Source organism: Heterocephalus glaber, unplaced genomic scaffold (genome assembly GCF_053883595.1).
Source record: "Heterocephalus glaber isolate CG9 unplaced genomic scaffold, H.glaber_assembly_v1.0 deba00000122, whole genome shotgun sequence".
Classification (NCBI taxonomy): Eukaryota; Metazoa; Chordata; class Mammalia; order Rodentia; family Bathyergidae; genus Heterocephalus; species Heterocephalus glaber.
Window position 1 is genome coordinate 1,514,481 of NW_028258138.1, and position 24,360 is coordinate 1,538,840.

Genomic DNA, 24,360 nt, shown 5'->3' on the forward strand with positions numbered 1-24,360 from the left:
TGGTAGGCTGATGGCCAGGGTCTTGCTGTTTCCCCTGATGCCCTCAAGGCGCCTTTCCTATTGTACTGATTCAAAGTACCTGGCTTCTTTTTAATTCTAATCTTTTCAGCAGTTAACCTCTCCTCTCCTTCAACTTTACAGGCCCCAGCTTTACAGGAGCTTCCTTTCTAGTGAAATTCAAAACTTTCACCACTACTCAACTGGGCTGTTTGCTCTCAATTCTCAATGTAGAGCTTACTAAAGTCCCCAACAGGAGCTCTGTCACAGCCTGACTGTTGGGCTGCCTTGAAATTTCCTCTGCCAGATTAATTAGCCCTCTGCCTTTCATTGCAGTATCTCACAAAATCTCAGGACATGAGCAAAACGTAGACAAAAAAAAAATTTTTTTTTTTTTTGCCAGATCATAACACACATGGTCATGAGTCCAGCAACCAATGCAGGCCTTGTTCCCAACTGAAACCTCCTGAGCCTGGTCTTTACTGCCTACATTTCTATCAGCATTCTGGTCTTCTGAGGTCTGACCAGAATCTCTCATCTCAGCTTATAGCATTCTAGGACGTCTCCAGGAGGCAGCTTCAAACCTTTCCAAACTCCTCTCATGAACCAGTTCCAAAAGCTTCTGAACCATATGGTCAGGTGCTGTCACAGCCACAACCCCACTTGTCCAGTACCAAATTCTGTCCTAGTTACTTTCTGGTCACTGACACATGAAACCCAACACCCACAGCTTGAAAGAGGAGGGTTATTTAGCTCACAGTTTGTAGAGGTTTCGTTTGCTCCATAGTTGTCTAACTCCAGGGCAGGGCAGCATGGCAGAGGGGCCTGGCGGGGGTCACCTCATGGTGCCCCAGTCTCTGACCAGACCCCACCTCCTCACAGCAAGTCAGCTATGCGCCCCATAATGCACCTTCCAAAAGCCCTGCTTATGAGCACTCGAGGCTTGGGGTGACATCTAGGGATCGACCCTAACAGTGGGGACAGTCCCCATGGAGTCACCTGTAACAGTCAAAAGAGCTTTCCATGCTGTCCCCCAGTGTTGCCCAGGTCACGTGGAGAGCTATGACCTCGGCAAAGGTGACTGCAGTGAGGCATGTGCCCTGCTCAGACGGCAAGGAGAGGACACTGCAAGGTCCGTGTTGGATGTGCTGTGATGCCCCCCTGTCACGAAGCACACTCGGGACCCCTTGTGGTCAGTGCACTGACTGTCACATGGCTGTGGCCTTTGCTCTGCCCCTGTAGTTAGGGACAGAGCCCTCAGAGTCACACGTTTGTGGGGGTACCACACCGCCTGGCCACACCTGGACACACATGCTCAAGAGCCCCCAGTCCCATGGGCCTGTTCTCTCACCATTCTGGGCTTCTGCCACCACCCCCCAGCTTCACCCAGCCTGTGGGCAGGGGCTCCAAAGCTGTATCTTTGTCATGTGTGTGCTGGGTGTGGGGTGTGCCTGGGTGCGTGGACCACAGTCCAGAATGCCCATCCTGTGTTGAGGGGCACCCTTGGGCCCTGGGTAGGCTAAGGCTAGCGTCCCACCTCCAGCTCAGCTGTGGTCAGGTGAGCGCTGGGCAGAGTGGCATCATCTGCAGGGAGTGGGTGCAGGTCAGAGCCGTGTGGCTCCAACAGGATGTACCCTGGGCCTCCGCAGACCATCAGAGCTGGCCAGGGGTGGGCAGCAGACACAGAATGAGGGGACGGGGCTTCCAGGTCACATGCAGATGCCTGAGGGCCCAAGGGCCAGCGCCCAGAGCCAGGCCCAGGCCTCTGCCCCTTCCACCCGCAGTGCCACCAACACAGAGAGATGGCGTGGGCAGCAGAGGCTTTATTGCTCATGGACCAACAGAGACACAGCATGGGCCAGGAGCAGGGAGGAGCTGACGAGGCTCAGCTGCCCACTAAGGGGGACAGGGGTAGGGCTGGCAAGCTGAGGGGCTGGTCAGGGGCCAGCCCGAGCAGAAGGGCACTGGGTGGGTAGGCTTGCCACGGAGGTAGAAGAGGTGGAGGGGCAGGGAAAGGGGCCTAAAAAGAGTTGAGCTGTGTATGTACATTACCAACTGCCCACCACAAAGCTCTCCATTTCCATTATGTATGCGGATGTGGCCTGAGGAAAGATGGTAACTGAAACGGTACCCATGTGTCCCACCTGTCTGTGACTAAGCCTCGGGCGGCAGGGACAGCCTAGGGCTGGATTTTGGTGAGAGTTGGTGCAAATAAAGGGGTAACCTCCTCCTTCTACCGAGTTCTGGTCCTTGAGCTAAAGACTTTGTTCAGAACGGGATCCTTGAGCAAAACCAGAAGTCACTTTGTCCCAAAGGACACCTGTGGGGCTGGCACTCTCGTGGCATTGAATAGGGTTGCCAGCGGCAGAGGTCGGAAATGAAGGTGGAGCACCAGTATGCTGACCACTCATGGGCCAAGAACAATTCCTGAGCCGAATATAACTAATCACACAAGGAAATAAGCCCAGGAGCAAGAATGCAACTGCAGAAAACGAAAATGTGACTCGCAGACTTCAGGTGTGGAAATTCCCACACGGAGGTCACAGAGCAAATGTCCTCAGAGAGTCAAGAATCAGCAGAGCGCTTGGCAGTGTCTTCCAGGAATGAGAATATTTATTCTGTTGGGATGCTGGGCAGGGGGCAGAGAGGACAGAGGGAGGAGCTAGGGGCGCAGGAGAGCTGGCTGGGGTGCGGGGACTCTCGGAGCCAGGCACACAGAGGACCTGGGGCACACAGAGAGCAGGGGCAGGGCAGCGGGCTCCGTGCCAAGGCCTGGGTAGGTGCCCTGCTGTCCCTGCGAGTCTCCATGGCAGACAGATTCCCTGTGCTGGGGGCTGGCAGGGACACCTACCACAAGGCAGCCGGGCACGTGGGAGGGGTCGGCTGGCCCTGTCTGCGGCACGGTCACCCTGTAACTCAAGGCCAGGGTCCCAGAGCGATGGCCCTGCCACGTCAGAGCTCTGCATGGTTTGCCATGTGTGCAAAGGGGCTGGGCGAGGGCACAGTGCTGACTTCAAGTGTGGACGCCAGGTTGCTCTGTGGGGAGGACTCAGTGACCACTGCCCAGCCAGGATGCAGAGCAGGGTTTGTGAGGCTTCACCTCAGAGGACCTGGGAGCCGTCCGGGAGCCACCAAGCCCTGGGTGACAAGGCCAATCAGCAGCAGGACTTCTGGCCCAGGGAGGGGGCACAGCAGGCCTGGCGGGGGCAGGCGGGGCAGCAGAGCAGGGACAGGGAGGAGGAGGGCTTGCAGCAGCTGGGCTGGCAGGAGGAGGTGCAGCAGGAGGAGGTGGGCACACAGCAGGCGGGTCTGCACACGGGGCGGCAGAGCAGGGACATGGAGGAGGAGGGCGTGCAGCAGACGGGCTTGCAGCAGAAGGGCACGCAGCAGGACGGCTGGCAGGGGGAGCAGGAGCAGCAAGCTGGCTGGCAGCCAGACTGCTGGCAGCAGGAGGAGGAGGCCCCGGAGCAGATGGGGGTGCAGCAGACAGGCTTGCAACAGATGGGTGTGCAGCAAATGGACTCACAGCAGGATGGCTGGCAGGATGAGCAGCAAGCCGGCTGGCAGCCAGATTGCTGGCAACAGGAAGAGGAGGATCCAGTGCAGACGGGGGTGCAGCAGACAGGTGTGCAGCAGACAGGTGTGCAGCAGACAGGCTTGCAGCAGAGAGACTCACAGCAGGACGGCTGGCAGGAGGAGGAGCAGCAAGCAGGGCTGGACTCGCAGCTCACTGGGGTGCAGATGAGGCTCAGGCAGGGGCCCGGGGTGCAGCAGCTGGGCTGGCAGCAGCTGGGGGCACAGCAGGGGGGCTCACAGCAGCTCTCTGGGCAGTCGTCCACCTGCCAGGGCTCGGTGCAAGCGCTGGAGCAGATGGACATGGTGGAGGCGGCCATGGCGGGGCTGGGCTGGGGAGGTGAGTGTGTGAGTGTGAGTGAGTGTGAGTGAGTGTGAATGTGTGAGGCGCTGGGCTCTGGGCTTTTATCTCCATCCCTGGCCCTGTGTCCCAGCCTGCCCTTCCTTGTTGGTGACCCAGCTCCTGCTGTCATCGGGGATGTTTGTTTTCAGTGCATCCGGCTCATTAATCTCCTCTGCGACTGTCCATGAGCAGGCATGGGGCTGGCCAGGGCTCATCCAGGTCTGGGAGTGGGGAGGGCTGGGGTGTCACGTGGTGCGATGTGCCTCCCTTGTCCACGAGGCTCTGGAACATTGTCCACCACTGGCCAAACAGCCCCAAGACCTTTGCTCCCTCTGCAGGAAGTCAGCTCTGGGGAAGTGTTGTCCTTGGCCCTGACCCTTCACCCAACACCCCCACCCTGACCCGGATCACAAGACATTTGTCACCTGGTGAGGAGAATCCAGAGTCTGAGGCCACATGGCTATGCAGAGTCTGTGACCACACTCGGAGCCCTGCCCAGGTTCTGCCCGGCTTCTCCTCCCCTCAGCACCTCGCCCTCTGTCCCCTGTCCTTGTGCTTGGGGCAGCAGGACTGTGCCACAGGCGCAGAATCCACACATGGGGAGAGTGGACTGTGTCCACTGTCTGTCCGTCCTGTCTGTCCATCTGTCCGTCCATCCATGTACCCCACTGTCACCTAGGTCTACATCTGTCATCTGTTTGCCATCGATCAGCTCCCACTACCATCTACTTGTCCTCATCTATCAGCCTGTCAGCTGCGTGCCTTCATCTGCCTCTGTCCACGTATCGTGTATGTATGTGACCTCTCCGCCTGGCGTTTATCGTCTTTCTGCCATCTACCTGCCACCTACCTATCACCACCTCCACCTCTCTCATCTCTCTGTGAATACCTGCCATCTATCCACCCACCCATGCTCTGGGTATCAATGAACACATGTGACACGTGTGTGTGTGCACCTATATGTCTCTCTGTGTGGTTTTAAATTTTTTAATTGCATATTTTAATACCTTATTCACAACATTGATGGATCAACTGGACCAACAAGGATGCAGAAGGCCTGAGCAGCAGGACCTGTGATGGCACCCATTCCGAGCACAGCAGAATATGCCTTCATCCCAAGGGTGCCCTGTGCATCCCAGGCTCAACCGGAAAAGAGCCTCAGGAAACTCATTTCCTTTAGTAGTGTTTATTTTTATTGCTACATATCTGACGAATGTAATGATTGCCTTCCTTGTGGGGAGTTGGTACATGTACATGACACGTTTTAATTATTCTGCATACCTCTCTCTCCCCCCTCCATATCTTCCTCCCTTTCCTTTTAGCAAAAGATCCATCTCCCTGTTTATTTTTATGTACCTTTTATTTAGCTCTTTAATTTACTTATACTTTGAGTTTCTCACATAAGATAAACCATGAGATATTTAAACTTGTGTGTCTGATTTTTTTCACTTAACTTGATCTCAAGGTGCATCCATTTTCTTACAAATGACTCAAGTTTATCCTTTTTATGCTGGAGTAGTACTCCATGGTGTGTAAATACCACATTTTCCTTATCCATTCATCTGTTGATGGGCATATAGGCTGCTTCCGAGATTTAGTTATTATGAGTTGTGCTGCTATCAAGATGGGTGTGCATGGATCACTGTAATACGATGTGTTTAACTCTTTCAGGAAGATACCTTAAAGAAGAACATCTGGGTCCAATGGAATTTCTAGTTTTACTTTTTTGAGGAATCTCCATACTGATTTCCATACTTGTTGTATGAGTTTACATTCCCACCAACAAGGTAGAAGTGTTCCTTTATCCCCATAGCTTTGACAGCATTTGTTGATTTCTTGATAATGGCCATTTTTCCTGGAGTAAGATAGAATCTCGGTGTCATTTTAATTTGCATTTTCCTAATGCTTAGTGATGTTGAATGTTTTTCCATGTATGTATTGGCCATTTGTACTTCTTCTGAGATGTCAGTGTTTATTTCAGTAGCCCAGTTTTTCATTGTGTCTTTATTTTGAAAGGTCTCATTTTTTGAGTTCTTTATATATTGTAGATATTAGTCCTCTATCTGAGGAATAGCTAGCAAACATTCTTTCTCATTCTGTAGGCTGTCTTTTCCCTCTGTTTTTTATTGCCTTAACCGTGCAGGAGCTTTTTAATTTGATTTGATCCCATTTGCTGATTCATGGTGCTATTTGCTGTGAAATTGGATTTCTGTTCAAAAAGTCCTTGCCTACACCTACGTCTTCAAGAGTTTTACCTATTTTATCTGCCAGCAGATTAAGTGTTTCTGTTTTAACGTTTAGATCTTTGATTCATTTTGATTTTAGTTTGGTAAATCTTCTAATTCAATCTTCTGCACGTGGATAGCCAGTTTTTACAACATCGTTTATTAAAGAGGCTATCTTTCTGTCCAGTGTCTGGTTTTGGCCCCTTTGTCAAAGATCAGATGGCCGAATATGCCTGGGATTGTATCTGCTTTTTCTATTCTGATCCTGTGATCCTCATGCCTCTTTTTCTGCCAATGCCATGATGTTTTTATCACTGTAACTTTGTAATATAGTTTGAAATCTGGGATTGTGATGCCTCCTGCTTTGTTATTGTTTTCTAGGGCTATTTTTGCTATTCTGGGTCTCTTCTGGTTCCATATGAATTTTAGGATTGTTTTCTCTAGTTCTGTGAGGAATACTGTTGGTGTTTTCCTTAAGACTGTGTGTGAAATCTGGATATCAAATTTGGCAGCCTGACCATTTTGGCAAAATTGATTCTACCTATCCAGGAGCAGGGCTATCTTTCCATTTTCTGATATCAATTTGATCTCCTCTTTCCAAATACTACAGTTGTCACTGTACAGACCTTTTGCTTCCTTGCTTAGGTTAATTCTTAAATAATGAATTTTTCTTGATGATATTGTAAATGGTATAGTTTTCCTAATTTTTTTCTTAGTAAATTCATTATTGGTGTTCAGATATGCTATTGCTTTCTTTCTGTGAGTTTTGTATCCTGCCAAACTGCTGAATTTGCTTATTAATTTAAGAATCTTTTTTTGGAATGTTTGGGTCTTCTATGTAGAGGATCATGTCACCTGCAAATAATGATAAGTTGACATCTTCCTTTCTGATACACAGAAATGAACCAAAGTATTGTTGATGACACAAAAATAAAGCAAATATTGGCAAAAACCAATTAACTGGCCAAAAAATATTAATAGCAATAACTATGCCACCATGGCAATAGCAACAAAATCATCAACAATAATAGAGTCAAAGACAAACCGGGTATTGACATACCATAAGAGCTGATAGGGCTGGGGATGTGGCCCAGTGGCACCACGCCTGCCTGGCAAGCACAAGGTCCTGAGTTCGATCCCTGGTACCAAAAAAGAAAAAAAGAGCTAATAAAAGCTGCCTCTGTACCACTCTTGGTCGGAAAGAGATAATAATAATATAAACACAAAGACAAGCCAAATACTGACATGTAGTAAATATCTACTAAATGCAACAACTATACCATCATTATCAATAGAAGAGAATCAACAATAAGAGCATAGAGTTAACTAAACATCTAAAGATTAACACAAGTAAAGACGGAAGGAGTGGGGAACAGCAGAATGAAAGAAGTAAAATTTGAGACTTTTGAAAATTAAAGAAAGGGAAGTGAGAAGAGAAAAGTGAGATAAAGAATCATATTAGGGAGTAAAATGAAATTAATAGAATTAGATAAAAATAACAGAAAAGAACAGACCAGAAAAAGAAAAGGAAAAACAAAGAAGAAACAATGAAATTGGGCCGGGGATTTAGCTCAGTTGTTCCGGCGCCTGCCTTGCAAGCACAAGGTCTCGAATTCGATCCCTGGTACCAAAAAAAAAAAAAGAAAGAAAGAAAAGAGAACAATGAAATAACCCCAAACTCCAAAATAACTGACGAAGAACAAGAAAGAAAAGGAATGAGAAAAAAAAAGAAAAGGGATGAGTCTGGAACAAAATTCCTTTGTGTTTTTTTCAGTATTGGGGATCAAACTCAGGATCTTGCACTTTCCAGGCAGGCACAGCACCACTGAGCTACATCCCCAGTAAAAATACATCTGTATTTTTTATGAGTAGTTTCATTCCAGGATCTTCAGTCTTGAAATCCAGCAAGTCACAGTTTTCTCCACCTGTCTTTCTGACCTGTCAGTGTGTGAGGCGCTCTGGCCCCTCCAGAGGCCCCTCTGTCCGTACATCTCAGGCTGCGCCAACCCTTCTACCCGGGGCACATCCTCACTCATGTTTGCAGATGGGGAAAGCAGTCAGACCACTGCCATCTGTGATTGATAAAGGCAGCGGGACCGTAGTTCAAGTCGGCTGCTGGATTTAGTGCCCTGAAAGCCACACACACTAGACCTGACTTTTCACCACGGAAGGTGGGGCGTGAGTCCTTCCCAGCCTGAGCTTAACCTTCTCAGGGGATCTATGTCTAGCCTGTACCCTCTCCACAGCTGTCTCCTGTGGCCATCTTCCACCCTGTCTCTGTGGTAGGGTGACCCAGGAAACCTGGAACTGAAGTCATTGTGTGGCTCAGACTTAAACAATTAACCCCTTCCCCAAATGGCTCCCGATTAAACCGCCCTCCCACATATGGCGGGTGCTGCCCTGGGTTTCTTCTCCGAATCTCACCGGCCGTGTGGAAGAGGTCACTTTCACAGTAAAGCCACACACTGCTTTTGCAGTTTACAATGACTATGGGCCTTTCTTGAGGCAAGTGCTGCTGGCCCAGTGTGTTGTTTTTCCCTTGCACGGAACCCTCTCTGGGCTCACCTTGTGTCTGCAGACCCAGGGCCCCTCCAGGAGCCAGGGCAAGCTTTCTAGACTGCTTCTTCCTCTTCTCCGCATTCTGCTCCATCTCTCCTGCTTCTCTGTACTTTCCAGTTTTCCTGTCAGATCCCTCCCAATTCCTGGAGGGAGATCCACTTGTTTTTTTCTCTTCATCAAGTTGCTCTTTTCCAGGTGTCTGGATTTTGGGTCCTGTAGAGGCTGTATTCTGCTGCTGATCCCTGCTCTGCCATTTTTCTCTCCTGTGTATATAAATTTCTAAAACATGAATATTCATACTCTGCCTGCTTCATTTATTTTAAACCTAATGGAACAGGAGCTCCTGTCCTGTGACCAGGTGAGGACCTCTCTCCTGTTCCTGGCTGCTGAACACTCGGGATTGGTCTGCCTGTTCCTCTCCTGTCGCCCACGAGTCCCCTCCCGGCTCTGCGGGCCTGCTCTGAAGGTCCCACTGGGGAAACCTCACGGCTCCCTGCAGGCTGCCAGACTGTGTGCCTCAGTTTCTCATGGTTGCTGACAGGAGACTGCCCCATGTCCTCCCAGGTAGCCCCTCCTGAGGACACCCACTGTGTGTGTCCTCACCAACCCAGGGGGAGTCCTCCCCAGACGGGGATCCCGCACCACGTCATCCACCCCGATGTGTTCCTCATGCCATGAGCACATCACGGCCCCACCATGCTCCCAGGGTGCCACACTGGAGTCCCTCTCCCACAGTCTGTCACTGTGCAGTGGACAGTGCCCCTGCCTTGTACCGGGTGCCTGAGGAAGCTCAGCAGGAATTCTTCATGAGCGACTCAGGGTAGGAGGCTTTGAACTTTAAGACGGAGCAGCCTGAGGTGCAGATCTGCAGGACCATCTGCAGCCAGCAGTGGCAACAGGGTGGCACCTGCATGGCCAGTGAAGGTCCGAGGTGCCCAAGAGAATGCCTCCCGGGTGCGTGTGAACCCCACCCCCTGCTGCGGAGGGGCCCCTGCCAATGCGTGTGCAGCAGCAGTGCGTCCGGCCTTTCTGGAGTGATGTGTGGCACAGTGGGCCCATCGTCTCCTCTCACCCAGAGGGGTGGAGCCTGTCTGCCTGCTCCAGAACTGCCCATCTCTGTTTCCTCTCTCTGCATCCTCCGCTCGGCTTCTGTTACACAGTCAGAATTTTTTCTTTTTTTTGGTACCGGGGATCAAACTCAGGACCTTGAGCAGGAGCAATGCCGCTGAGCTAAATCCCCAGCCCTACACTGTCGGAATTTATGTTCCGTCTTTAAGGACGAGGTAAAGCAGCAAATGTGTTTCCTATTGTGTTGTCTTTTGGGCTGTTTGTGATGTTTTCCCCTTTCGCGTGATTCGGCTTGCCTGTTGGTGTTTTATGCTTTCCGTGTTTTACTCCAGACTCAACACAGTCTTTTCCACTCTATCAGATCCATCCCCATTTCTATCCACCAGAACTTCACCGTGCCCCCTTCCACTTTAGCTCTGCCAAGTTCTCCTTGTATGTCCTCCACTCTTACTTGGTGCCTGTGAAGTTAGAGCCGCCACACCTGCCCGGCGGCCAGGTCTTTCTAACTTCGAGAAATGGCATCTCTCACTGCTTCCTTCTGAAATCTACTTTCCCTCACGTCTCTAAGTCGCCCCAGCTGTTCAGTTAAATGCAGTCACTGCAAAGCTGCATTGCCTATCTTGCCTCTGCCACCCTTTCTGTCCAGCATATGTAGGACCTGTCTGTTCCAAGCAGTGCGTAGTCCTATTTTTATCCAGATTGATACTCTATACCTTTCCACTGGAATGCTTGATTCTTTAAATCTAATTACTGGCAACTGGCCTTGCTGTTCCCTCTGTGGTTGTCCTGGAGATCCATGCATGAGCTCAAGTTCAGCATACACTCTGCTGCTGTCACTTCCAACAAAGCACAAGGTACACAGGAAACTCCTGCACCACACATCCCCCACCCCGCAGTGTCACTGTTCTCATGCGTTTTATTCTACACACAGAGCAGAGTCCCCTGGATATTGTAGACACAGCATACATCATGTCACAGCCTAGAGAGAGGCGCAGCTATGGACCCCAAGGTGCTCAGGAAACTGACAGCATGTGCAACACTCAGAACCAAACATGGCAGCAATAAACAGCTGGCATAATAAGAGCTCTCAGATTCACACCAAAACAAGGAAGGAAGCCAGCATGCTGCCTGCGGGAACAGAGCCAGGCTGAGTATAAAAGCCCAGAGCTCAGCATTTCACACACACCTCACTCACTCACACAAACTCACACTCACTCACCTCCCCAGCCCAGCCCCGCCATGGCCGCCTCCACCATGTCCGTCTGCTCCAGCGCTTGTACCAGGCCCTGGCAGGTGGACGACTGCCCAGAGAGCTGCTGCGAGCCCCCCTGCTGTGCCCCCAGCTGCTGCCAGCCCAGCTGCTGTGCCCTGGGCCCTGGCCTGGGCCTCATCTGCACCCCAGTGAGCTGCGAGTCCAGCCCGTGCTGCCAGCCGGCTTGCTGCTCCTCGTCCTGCCAGCCGTCCTGCTGTGAGTCTCTCTGCTGCAAGCCTGTCTGCTGCAAGCCTGTCTGCTGCACCCCCATCTGCTGCACACCTGTCTGCTCCGGGGCCTCCTCCTCCTGCTGCCAGCAGTCTGGCTGCCAGCCGGCTTGCTGCTCCTGCCCCCCCTGCCAACCATCCTGCTGCGTGACTGTCTGCTGCAAGCCTGTCTGCTGCAAGCCCTCCTCCTCCGTGTCCCTGCTCTGCTGCCCCGCCTGCCCCCGCCCGGACTGCTGAGGCCTCTCCCTGGACCAGAAGTCCTGCTGCTGACTGGCTCATCCCCCAGGGCCAGCGATCTCAGGTCACCCCCAGGCCAGGCCTCTCATGTACCCCTTAGCCTGGTCCTGACCTAGGTTACCAGGCTGTCCCCTCCCTGAGGATAGTCCCCCCTGTGCCCACTGTGCTGGCCTGACCTCTCCTCCCAGGTCCTCTGCTGTCACCTGCCCTGAATCTCACTCTGTCACCACCTGTCAGCACCAATAAACCCTACCTCTCCTGATTCTCTGTCTCTCCTCCTCTTGGGGACACAGGGTCTGGGTGGACCTGGGTCTCCTGCAGCTATGGACATTCCTAGGCACAGGGGACTTTGCTGAGAAGTCAGGAGGGACGGTGGCTCACTCCCCAGGTCACTCTAAGACTCCGTGTCTGGGGGTGCTTGGTCCTGCTGGGTCCGTGCCTGGGCTTCCTGAAGTGTCTTACAGACCCACCTGGCCAGGTTCTGCAGGCCCCGTGACAGGAGAACACTGTGTCCATGCCGGAAGCACACAGGGAGCCCTGCCACCCTGCTGGTGCCTGCCTGCCCCGCGCCCCAGGGCCTCCTCAACCCGCTTTCCAGGCTGCCTCACCCTGTCCTGGCTCCACCTCCCACTTCAGTTTACAGTTGCCTCTGTCAAGGTCCCAGCCGCGTGTAACTGAGGCCCCCATTGACCCTCCGCTTGGCTGAGGCGTGAAGGTGGTGTGCGTCCTGCGCCTCCACCTGCCGAGCAATGACACAGGTCACCCTGCCTCCGTTCTTCGGGTCCCTTCCCTGCCAGCTCCCTCTGTCTCCACACACCTGGGCCCCCGACAGTGCCTGCTCTGCCTTTTCTCTGGGGACACAATGTGGCCCTTTCCTTCTGGCTGTATTTCCCCAGCGGGTCTGATGAGCGGAGAGCTGTGAATGCCTGCACTCAGGATTTTGTGCGAGCTGATGTTTTCACTTCTCTGGGACAGACACCACGGGGCGGCACTGCGGGGTCAGGGTCTAGGCGAGTTTAACTCAGTAACTAATCCTAAGTGGTTTCCAAATTCCTGTGCTGCTTCCTGTCCCCATGAGCTGTGGCTGGGACCCGCAGTTTGTGGCACCCTGGTCCACACCCGGCTGCGACCCTCCGGCTGCGCTGAAGCAGTGAGCATGTGGGGCCGCTTCTCGCGGGCTGGTCAGCTGCTTGCGTCTTCTTCAGTGTCCACCCGCACCTCTGCCCATCGTTCTTGAATCAGGCTGCCTGAGCTCCTGTTAAGGTGCGAGTGGCCTTCAAGTACTCTGCACACTATCCTTTGTCGCACTTCTGTGGCAAAGTTCTCCGCATCAACAGCTCGGCTCCTTGCTTTCCCTCCCAGCAGTGCTGAAGGCTGCGCCGTGCGTTTCTTCAAGGTCCAGTCCACCTGCCCTTGGCCTGCGGGTCGCCTCAGCCCCCAGACTGTGGTGTGGGCTGTGCAGGGCGTGTGGGTCCGTTTCTGCCCTCTGCTCCCTTCCTTTCCTCCGTCTCACACGGCAGCCTGTCTCCATCCATGTGGCTGTTAATTAAATCTTGAAATCAAGCTGGGGATTCAGCTCAGTGGTTCCGGCACCTGCCCCGAAAGTGCAAGGTCCTGAGTTCGATCCCCAGTACCAAACCTTGAAATCAAATAATATAAATTCTCCAATTCTGATTTTGTTTTTCCTAATTGTTTGGCTGTTTTGGGCCCTTTTATATTTCCCCATAGATTTGTTTTGCTTTGTTAAATTCTTTTATTGGTACATTGTAGGTATACAACACAATTACATTTCTCATTGGGAACTGTACCTTTACATGATGCATCTTGGTTCTTATTTTTTCCCCATTCCTACCCCTCCCTACACCCCCTCCACCCTTCCCTATTTACAAAGACTTTATTTCCATTTTTTCCATTTCTCATCATTTTTCTTTTCCCTTCTTTCCTTTCCCCTGCCCCTCCCACTACCCCTACCCCTTTGGACCTTTCCTTCCTATTTTGCATTATCGATTATTCATTCTATTCATTGGTACATTTTGTTCCCCATTAAGTTTAATGGTACATTTTCGGTGTACAATACAGTTATAGTCACAATTAGGATCTTGTACCATTACATGAGTCTCCTGATTCTTATTTTTTTTCCACTTCCCTTGCCCTCCCTTCACCCCCTCCACCCTTCCCTATTTGCAAAGACTTTGTTTCCATTTTTTTCCTCTTCTCATATTTTTTCCTTTCTCTTTTTTCCCTTCCCCTACCCCTCCCAATTCCCCTGCTCTTTTAGACCTTCTCTTCCTGTTACACAATATCAGTTATACATTTTTTAAATTACAATATCAAGATCTAGGAGACATTACCACAAATTTTACAGAATTTAAAAGGATATAGAAAGCATATTACAAAAATCTTTTTTGAAATAAATTTGACAACTTCTAAGAAGTACCTTGGAAGACAAATTGATGAAACTAACTCTGGAGGAAATATAAAATTTGAATAGCACCTATTAAAGAAAGTATATTCCTAGCTTGAAAACTTACCTATATGACAACAGCAGGCTCATAAACGTTTTAACTGATAAATTATATCAAACAATTAAAGCAGAAAAAAGAAGGAACACTTCTCCCCTCATTTTAGGAAATCAACATTGTGCTAATCCTAAAACTGGATAAAGATAATAGAAGAAAAAAGTATGAACATAGATAGAAATTTGTTTAACAAAACAAACTACTGGAAGTCAGATCTGGCAGGATGTAGAAAGTGGTTTTATTACAGGGATGGCAGTGTTGGTTCAGCATTGGAAGATCGACCCCCAAAAGTCATCATTTTAACAGAGGAAAGGAAAAAGCCATATGATCCTGTCACTAGTTGGAGAAAAAGTATTGAACTAAATTCTACAGCTGTTCATGGTAAAAGCTATCAGGAGACTAGAAGTAGAACAGAAACTTCTCAACAGATTAAAGACATGTACTCCATACTTCCAGCGAGAACGCCTTATACAAATGGAGAAGATACAATGCTTTCTCCTTAAGGTGGGGCACAAGGGCAGATATGCTTACTCTTTATCTGTCCATTAAACTTTGAAACCTAGTCCCTACCAAAGTAGTCTGGCAATAAAATGATACAACTAGGATAGGATTGGCACGGCAGAAGCAAAATCTTTATATGTAGATGAAATGATCATCTACAGAGAAAATACTAAGAAATCTCTAGGAGCCCCTAGAACTTGTATTTGAATTTAGCAGGATTAGAAAACACAAGGTATATATAAAAATTCAGATCTGTGTATACTTGCTATAAATGAAGAATTGAATATTGAAATTTAAAAGTTATGTAGGAGTACAAAGGACCTAGAAAAGTTTTTTTTAAAAAAAAACAGTGTTGGAAGACGTTTAGTACCCAATTTTAAGACTTCTTCTAAAGCTACAGTAATCAAGGCAGTGTTGGTGTAAGGAAAGACATATAGATCATTGGAATAAAACAGAGAATCTAGGAATAGAACCACATATATATAATCCACTGAGTTTTGAAAGATTATTTAACATTAGCATTTTATAGAATATAAACTCAATTCAAGAGCCAAGGAAGAAATAGTATTTTCAGCAAATGGCACTAGAACACCTGGTATCTGTATATAAAAAATTAACCTCAATCTTTTTTTTCCATACATGAAAATAACTTGAAGGGATCTGTGAACCTAAATAAGAAAGCCTAAAAGTGTAAAACTTTAAGAAGAAATTATAAGGGAAAATATTAATGAATTCAGGGTAGGCAAGAACTACCTAGGATACAAAAAAACATGATGTATAAAAGAAAAAAATTGATAAATGAGATTCCATCAAAATGTAGAACTTTAAATGACATCATTAAAATGAAAAGTAGTCCTTAAAGAGACCATATTTACAATGCATATAACCTATGAGCAGAATATATAAAGAATTCTTAGAGCTCATTAATAGACAACCCAATTAAAATGTAGACATAAGAAGATGATAAATAACCAGTGTAGCACAAGAAATGGTGTGCAACTCTAGAATCAGAAAAATACTAATCAGTACAATAATAAGACTGAATTATACACTCATTAGGGAGATGAAGTTAAAAGTTTTAAAAGCCTTGTCATGACTTTTTCTTTTTGTTGGATTCTCCCCCTTTGCATTTAATTTGTCACGCCTGATGGATTCATTCTGCTGGGTTTCCTGGGGTTGTGATCCTCATTGTCTTTTCCTAAGGTATTGTCTACAATTTTTTGGAGTGCCAGTTTGGTATTCATGAAGTTCCTAAGGTGCTCTTTATCATCAAAGTATCTTATTTCTCCATCAATTTTGAAAGATAGTTTTTCAGGGTACATCAATCTGGGTTGGAGGCTGTTTTCCTTTAGGACTTGAAATACATCACTCCAAGCTCTTCTTGCCTTGAGGGTTTGCACTGAGAAGTCTGCTGTGATTCTGATGGGCTTTCCTTTGTATGTGATTTGTTTCTTTTCTCTCACTGCTTGTAGAATTTTGTTCTTCTGTTGGATTTCTGGAATCCTAACTATTATATGCCTATGTGTAGATTTGTTTTTTTGATGAAGGCTAGCTGGAGTCCTATATGCCTCCCTTATCTGTATGTCAAGTTCTTTTCCCCTCCTTGGGAAGTTTTCTGCCATCACTTCTGTGAACAGATTTTTTTTATGTCATCTGCACTCTCTCCTCTTTCTTCAGTGACTCCAATCAGTCTTATGTTATTCTTCTTTGCATTGTCTAGCAGCTGCTGGATTGATTTCTCATATTCCCTTACAATTTTAAAGCAATTTTTCTTTTCCTCCTCACTAATTGCAATCTTATCTTCTGTATGTGAAATTCTATCCTCACATTGGTTCATTCTGCTGTGCAGGCTTTCGATGGAGTTTTTAATCCCTTGGAAATCTGTTTGTATCTGTTTTATGGATTCCATTTGTTTCCTATGTTGGGATTCCATCATGTCCCTCAGATCCTCTATTTTTTTATCTGTGTCCTCTCAAGATTTATTAATCATGTCTTGCACCATGAGCACAATCTTTGCTGTTATCTGAGTAATTATTTCTGATTTCATTTTTTCCAGATCCTCTTTTGTTGCCAGTTCAGAGAGTCCAGGTGGTTGAGTATCAGATTGTTCCATCTTGTTTCCCTTTGGGGTTCCTGTAGGTGATCTGGAACTCTGTTTTTGAGGCTTGCTTATGTGTTTTCTCATTTCCACGGCAGCGGGGTGCTTCTGGCTCCCACATGGCTCACCTTCCCTAGGGAGCTTCCTTCCGGGTGCTGGGACCAGCTGAGCTTCTCTGCCCTAGGAGCCTGGGATGGAGGTGGGGAGCTTCTTTCCAGGTGCTGGGACCAGTTTACCTTCTCTGCCCTAGGAGCCTGGGATGGAGGTGGGGAGCTTCTTTCCAGGTGCTGGGACCAGTTTACCTTCTCTGCCCTAGGAACCTGGAATGGCAGCGGGGGAGCTTCCTTCTGGGTGCTGGGACCATCCCCATAGATTTTTTTTAACTACCTCATTGATTTTGACAGAAAAGGTCACTGGGAATTGACTGAAACTACATTAAATCTATAGATCATTTTAGGAAGAACTGAACACAGTTTTGCCTTCCAACCCATGAACATGTTACTCACCTCTCTCCCCAGTCATTTAGGATTTCTTTAATATTTTTCAGCCATGTTTTTTTATCTTTAGCATGTTGAAAACATAAATCTGGCTAAAAGCTCCCAACAGCAGCCATGCTGCCTCCTCAACATCAGACTGCCTTGAAATTTCTTCTGTGAGATTAATTAGTCCACCGCCCCTAATCTCAGTCTCAGGCAAAGTCTCTGGACACGAGCAAAATGCAGACAAACTTTCTGCCAAGCCATAACACACATTGTCTGGAGTCCAGCAGCCAACACGGTCCTTCTTCCCAGCAGAAACCTCCTGAGCTGGGTCTTGACCGGCTTTCTGGTCTTCTGAGCTCTGACCAGAACATCCCATACAGAACAGCATAAGGCATCCAGCTCTACTTTTTCAGCCAGGGTCTCCAAATCTTTCCTAACTCTTCCCCTTCCCACAAGCCAGCTCCAAAGGCTCTTGAGCCACATGGCCAGGTAATGTCACAGCAACGATCCCACTTCTCAGCTACCAAATTCTGTGTTAGTTACTTTTCTCACACGGCTGAGACAAACAAAATATCCAACAGTCCAAGTTAAAGGGGGAAAGGTTTATTTAGCTCACAGTGTGTAGAGGTTTCAGTCCATAGTCAGCTGGCTCCAAGGCAGGGATGGCACATGTCAGAGGGGCAACCGTTCATGGCAGCAGAAAACACCAAAAGCAACAAGCGAAACTTAACTATGTCTTCCTGTCCCTTTTACCTTATTCAGACCACTTAGGACCTTAGTTCTCAGCACTCAGGACCTTAATCCTAGTGTAGCACTCAGGACCTTAATCCTAGTGCTCGCGGGCCTAGCATTGCACCATGAATCAATCACACACTCTAGATTCACCCACCTCTGAAACAGCTGCATCTACGACTGCATGAGGCTTTGAGGGACATCTAGATACAAGCCATAACACATTCATAGGGCTTTTGTTTCTTTTCTTGCGGTATTGTGATGTTAAGGACCAGGTACCATTAGAGGGGGCAGGTATTTCTGCCTTGTCTTGGTCTTGGGGAGGCTTTCCCCATAAAGGGTAATGGAGGTTCCCTTTTATTCCTAGTTTTCTGGGGTTTAATATTCTTAATAAGCAGATGTTGAATTTTATCAAATGCCCTTTTTACAACTGTGAAAACAATCACAGGGCCTTTTCTTTTTACTTATTAACATAAGTAAGAAGACATACTGAATCACTTTTTTGATGTTGAGCCAACCTCATATTGCAGACATAAACCCACTTAGCCATGAGCATGCTCTTTCTACACAGTGCTGGATTCAAGTTGCTAATGTTTTAAGGAGACAAACAGATCTGCAGGTCTCCTTTCTCCTGATGCCCCTGTCATATTGGGTATGCTGGAATAAGGTGGGGAGTTTGCCCTCCTCTGCCGCCTTCTGAAACTGCTTGGTGAAACTGGTGTTATTTCTCCCGCAAACACTCAGAACCCAACAGCAAAGCCATTTGAGATTGTCGTTTGCTTTGTGATAAGGGTTTCAATTACGAATTGAACCTTTTCAATTGATAGAGGGCTATTCGGATTCTCTCTTTTTTTCCTTGTATTAGTTTTTGTCCTTTGTATCTTTCTGGTTATGCCCCTGTTTCAGCGAAGTCGCTGAATGTTTGGGCAGTAAGTTATTTGTGGTGTTTCTTCACTGTCTTCTTAATGGCCATAGAACTGGGAGTGGTGACCCTTTTTTCTTTCCTGATATTGGTAACTCATTTCCTCTTTCTTTTTCGTGACCAGTAAAACTGGAAAATTGTTGATCTTGCTGATTTCTTTTTTTTTTTTCTAGATTGGGCTTCATTCACTGTGTCCATTTTCTGTTCTGTAGCTGTGGTTATTTCCTCTGTCGGGTTATTTGGGGGCTCAGCCTGTAATCTTTTATCCCCTTCTTGTGGCAATTCTACTTTCATTTTGTTCAAAATATTTCCTAATTTCCATTGTGATTTCTTTGAATCGTGGAGTATTTTTAAATGTACTGTTTGGTTTCCAAAGATGTGGTGATTTCCAAAATATCTTTCTGTTATTAACTTCTTGGTCTGTTGTGGTCAAACATCATACTCTACTTCAGTCCTCTTGAATGTGCTGTGGTTTCTTTTAAGGCTTAGCTGGTGATTTATTTTAGTGCACATTCAACAGAACATGCTCTCTGCTGTTGTATGTGGATTATCATGCAAGTGTCCATTCGCAGCCTGGCCTGTAGTAGTTTTTCTATACATTCACCAATTGTTACGATTTAGTTCTAGAATGTCCCCCAAAGTCGCATTGTTCAGGGGCTTTGGGATGGTGACAGGATCATCAGGACATTGTATTCATCAGTGGACTCATCCCTTGATGGATCCAGGAACTGAATGTGCTGTTGGGAGGAGGAGCCTGATTGGAGGCATTCACCAGAGTATGCACTGGAAGGCTGTGTTCTTGTCCCCAGCTCCTCCCCTCTCTGTGCTTTGGCAGCCCTGAGGTGAGCAGCTTCCTCCACCACACCCTCTGCCATGACCTTTCTACCTTGGAGCAGCTGACCATGGACTGAGACTCCTGAAACTGTGAGCCAAGTAAACCTCTCCTCCTTCAATTTGTGGGCATTGAACATTCTGTCCCAGTGCCTGGAAAGTGACAAATACAGCAGTGTTATCAAATCTGATGTCAAATGCCTGACATCTTCCCTGTAAGTGTTTTCCTGCCCTCTTCCTCATTTGTCTGAGCCCCGTGTACACGTCTGCCCAACACTTACTCCTCTGCCCTAAGCCCAAGGGCTCTCACGACTTTTAAATGCTTTATTTTCTCACTGTCCTTTGGTTTGGGTAGCTGCTGTATCTCAGGTTCACTAATCTTGTCTTCTGCATGGTCTCATCTTGGGGTTCATCTTCATTCTGATTGTTGTGTTCTGTGTCTCAGCTCCATTTGGTGCCCCATCCTTTCCCCCTTATGTTCCTTTTCCTTTTGTTGATTCAGACAGAAATAGTGAATTGGCAAAGTGCAGCTCTGCTTGCGACCCTGATAACAAAGCATAATGGCGGGGAGAGGAGTTGGGCTGTAGTCGGGCTGCACCCGTATTGGAGTGGAGAGGGGGAGAGGAGCAGAGCAACCTCTAGACAGCCAGGGAGGACATGAAGCAGGCTGTCCCAGTCCGTGGTGGGGATGGGAGAAGCAAGAGAGTCCGGCGCTTCCCCCGTTGCTTCCAGCTCCCCTGTCTGCCGATGCCTCCGACTGCTGCTGCAGGGTTTGCTCCATGCCTTGGTGATGGGCCCTAGTGTCCTCTCCTCATGCCCGGTCACCAGGGCCCAGAGTGGCACACCGTGTTTCTCCCTGTGAACCAGCACCAACTCCCAGCCCACTTTCCCTGGAAGCAGCACGGCCTCCGGGCTCCTGAGCTGTCTCTGGGGCTGGGTGCAGACTGTGCCCTGACCCGAGGGCAGGATCACCACTTGCACTGGATGCAGCTCTGCCCAGTCCACACTGACAAGTCTTCCAGTCAGGGAGGGCCCTGCTCTGGTCATCGGGAACCCAAACACCTCCCACCCTTGGAAGCGACCTGTCCCAGGGACCCAAGGATCCACTCCTACCAGCCCACACCCACCTGAGACACGCGCTGCCCGGGATCCTCCAGGAGGACACTGGCCGTGGTCCTGCAGGACACGTGACCTCAGCCCAGCTCCTTCAGGCCTCTAGGCTCCGTGAGAAATGTCATGGCCCCCATCCGACCCAAGACCAGTGTGCCCTGCCTCCTCAGGCCCTGTAGTGAACAGGGAGAGCCCAGTTAAGGACCCTGTCGGGTGGGGTGAGGCCAGGCCAAGGCAGAGCTGGTGGTGGTGAGCATGGGCAGCAGGAGCATGACTCGGACTCCCCACTGCCCATGCGACCTCACCACCCATGCGGAGGGCACTCAGGGCCAGGGGGGCCACAGAGAGTCTAAAGCTGGATGAGACAGGTGCTTCACTGTGGGCCCTCGACTGGCCCCAGTACAACTTCTGCATGGAGACATCCTGAGCAGTGAGATGGGCAGACAGGAGTCTAGACATGAGCAAGGTGAATGCTCCGCATGGTGACAGTGACCCTCGGGGTCAGGGTCAGCCCTGGCCAGGTAAAGGGCCAGCTGGGGCCAGGGAGCACTGGGTTACCTTGCCTCAGGCCTGGGGAGGCAGAGGCCAAGGTATGGGTCTCTGGGCCATTCCGGGCCTGTAACGTCTCCAGGTCTGCATCGGGTCAAGATGGCGTTGGACACAGCGTGGTTTTAGGTCCCAGTCACCACCTGTGTCGGCCAGCTTCCCATCACTGTAGCAAATCCCAGACAGAATCGACTTATAAAGAGAAAAAGTTTCTTTTGGCTCATGGTTTCTGAGGCCATGGTCACAGGCCCCATGGGACTGTGGACAAGGAAGAGCACACCGGTGGGGGACATGAGTCAGAGTGAGAGGGGGCTGGGGGCTGCCGCCCCTCTGAGGTGCAGCCCACCTGGCAGGAGGCCTCCCACGACGTCCTCCTCCTGGGGCCTCACCAGCTCGGAGCAGTGCCACACCAGGGTGAGCCTGTGGCACGGATGCCCTCTGGGGACACCTCGGTACTTCCCCTGTGCTGTTGCTAAGCCAGTGAGAGCCCAGGTGACAGCCTTTATCAAATGAACCACCCACAGGAGCTTCACTGCTGTGAAGCAGACCTCGAGAGGCAAGGCCAACGCTGCCTGCTGGTGGAGTCGGTGCCGACGTTAGGCTTCCGTGGGGCGCACACCTCGGCCTCCCAGCAGCCTCCTACCCTGCCGCAGAGCAGAGCCAACCAGGGAGAGGCTGAGCCATCCCAGTCTACTCAGGTTGCTCTGAACTCTGTCCAGTGCCCAGGGCCAGGCGTGTGGCTGCTGGCCGTGAGCGGTCCCTTCCCTTCTGCCTGGAGCCAGTCGCCCGCTGGCAGGCACCGGGCACCCACTGTCCCCACCCATGGCTGTTGAACCCTGGGCAGGTGGCAGGGCCGGCATTGGGCCCCTCAGCAGCCCCAGCATGTCCTCATCCAGACTCCATCCTCAGAGGCTTCTTGGAACATCCTGATGGCTCCTGCTGCACCCCTGCCACGCGTCCCCGGTGGACTTGGAGTCACAGTGTCCTTGCCCCGCTGGGACAGCCCACGCACTTGGAGGGCTAGGAGCCTGACTCGTTACCTGTACCTGGCAGGACTCAGAGAGCCGAGGGAGACGGACACAGAGGCCTGGCCTCACTGCCCACATGGCTCCCACACCAGAGGCACCACTGGAGCCCACGGGAGTATTTCCGGTGGCACAGACGTGGCAGGTGCTGCTCGTGGGTGGAAGCCAAAGTGTGGAGGGGGGGTTACAAAGGCAAAGCGAGCAGAACTGTGAAGTGAATGACGGCAGAGGTGGGTCAGGGACAAACCCACAGTGACCTCAAAGGGGCAAAGGCTTGCAAAGCCAGCCTCACCCTCTGCCATCAGTCCAGACTGGGGGATCCACACTGCCCTGGGCACACAGGGCCACAGAGGACCGGAGGGAGCAGAGCATGGTGTGCAAAGGGGGAAAACATGGCCATGTGGTCCAGCAGAGGACACAGCCAGGGACAGGGAGCCAGGGCTGATTCAGTTAGTGCCTTTATTGGTCAGTTTGTTCAATGCACAGGGGAGGGAGGAGGGAGAGTGGGCTTGGCCACACGGCATCTAGAAGCCCTCCCAAGGGCAGCAGCACTGAGACGGACCTTTAGCTTCTCAAGTCCGTTCAGCCTGCAGCAGGCTGGACAAGCAACATCAGGACATGGTCTAAGGGTGGGAACAATTCAGGCACAGCTATCAGCTTCCAGGTAGGACCTGAGCCCATTGGCCCTGAGGGACAAGACCGGTCAGCAGCAGGACTTCTGGCCCAGGGAGAGGCCTCAGCAGGCCGGGTGGGGGCAGGTGGGGCGGCAGAGCAGGGACAGGGAGGAGGAGGGCTTGCAGCAGCTGGGCTGGCAGGAGGAGGTGCAGCAGGAGGAGGTGGGCACACAGCAGGCGGGTCTGCACACGGGGCGGCAGAGCAGGGACATGGAGGAGGAGGGCGTGCAGCAGACGGGCTTGCAGCAGACGGGCACGCAGCAGGACGGCTGGCAGGGGGAGCAGGAGCAGCAAGCTGGCTGGCAGCCAGACTGCTGACAGCAGGAGGAGGAGGCCCCGGAGCAGACGGGGGTGCAGCAGACAGGCTTGCAGCAAACAGGTTTGCAGCAGACAGGTGTGCAGCAGACAGGCTTGCAACAGATGGGTGTGCAGCAAATGGACTCACAACAGGATGGCTGGCAGGATGAGCAGCAAGCCGGCTGGCAGCCAGACTGCTGGCAACAGGAAGAGGAGGATCCAGAGCAGACGGGCTTGCAGCAGACAGATGTGCAGCAGACGGGCTTGCAGCAGACAGGCTTGCAGCAGAGAGACTCACAGCAGGATGGCTGACTGGACGAGGAGCAGCAAGCCGGGCTGGACTCGCAGCTCACTGGGGTGCAGATGAGGCTCAGGCAGGGGCCCGGGGCACAGCAGCTGGGCTGGCAGCAGCTGGGGGTGCAGCAGGGGGCCTCGCAGCAGCTCTCTGGGCAGTTGTCCACCTGCCAGGGCCTGGTACAAGTGCTGGAGCAGATGGACATGATGGAGGCGGCCACGGCAGGGCTGGGCTGGGGAGGTGAGTGTGTGAGTGTGAGTGAGTGTGAGTGAGTGAGGTGTGTGTGAGGCACTGGGCTCTGGGCTTTTATCCCCGTCCCTGGCGGTGCTGCCCTGTCCCTGTTCAGGCCCAACAACTTCCTCCTTCCTTGTTGGTGTTTGCAGCCTCTTCCTGGAGGCAACAGCAGCAGTGACTCTGTTGCCTGTTTTGTGCTCAGGTCACAGCCCCAGACAGGACTGGGCTGGGCTACAGGTGCTAACTTGTTTTCAGTCTCAGAGAGCAAACCAGGGAAGCTGGGGTCCTGTGGGAGCCTACACAGTGCTGTCGGCCAGGGACACCCATGCCTGCAGGTGCTGGACAGGGTGAGGGCACCATGGTCACCGCCAGCCTTCGTTGCTGGGCTGCTGACCTGGGTCCTGTCCAGGGTGGGCCAGAGAAGGACGCTGTCTGGCTTCAGACTGAGTGTCATGAGCCGTGTGTGCATCAACGTGCAAGACTCCCATGGGAGCCTCTCACCTGCACCATGGCTGGAGGAGCTTGGGTCTCAGCCTGGAGGGCAGATGTCCAAGTTCGGATGTGGGGCACCCTGCACGTCCTGGCTCAGGGTGTCGTGGCCACTGCTGGCGTC

The 24,360-nt window shown here is 50.5% G+C and overlaps 2 protein-coding genes across 4 annotated transcripts in view; one reads left to right on the forward strand and one right to left on the reverse strand.

The window, feature by feature from the left end:
• The window catches only part of Tspear (thrombospondin type laminin G domain and EAR repeats), a 125,742-nt gene that overhangs the window by 53,547 nt on the left and 47,835 nt on the right, over positions 1-24,360 (forward strand). For 2 of the 3 annotated variants that reach the window (XM_021256383.2, XM_087208052.1), the window contains exon 1: positions 23,454-23,753. The exons of the other annotated variant lie outside the window; for it this stretch is intronic. In XM_021256383.2, the coding sequence (XP_021112042.2) occupies positions 23,582-23,753 (172 nt within the window). In that variant the 5' untranslated portion in view covers positions 23,454-23,581. Of the gene's footprint in view, positions 1-23,453; positions 23,754-24,360 lie in introns of those variants that run through there. 3 annotated transcript variants of the gene reach the window in all.
• LOC101700975 (uncharacterized) lies at positions 2,982-4,206 on the reverse strand. The gene has a single exon (XM_004842503.4). The coding sequence runs from the start codon at positions 4,041-4,043 to the stop codon at positions 3,153-3,155; it is 891 nt and encodes a 296-aa protein (XP_004842560.1). The 5' UTR covers positions 4,044-4,206; the 3' UTR covers positions 2,982-3,152.

Coding starts and splice junctions, on each gene's coding strand:
- LOC101700975 (XM_004842503.4), bottom strand. CDS start 4,043: ATGACAGCAGGAGCTGGGTCACCAACAAGGAAGGGCAGGCTGGGACAC.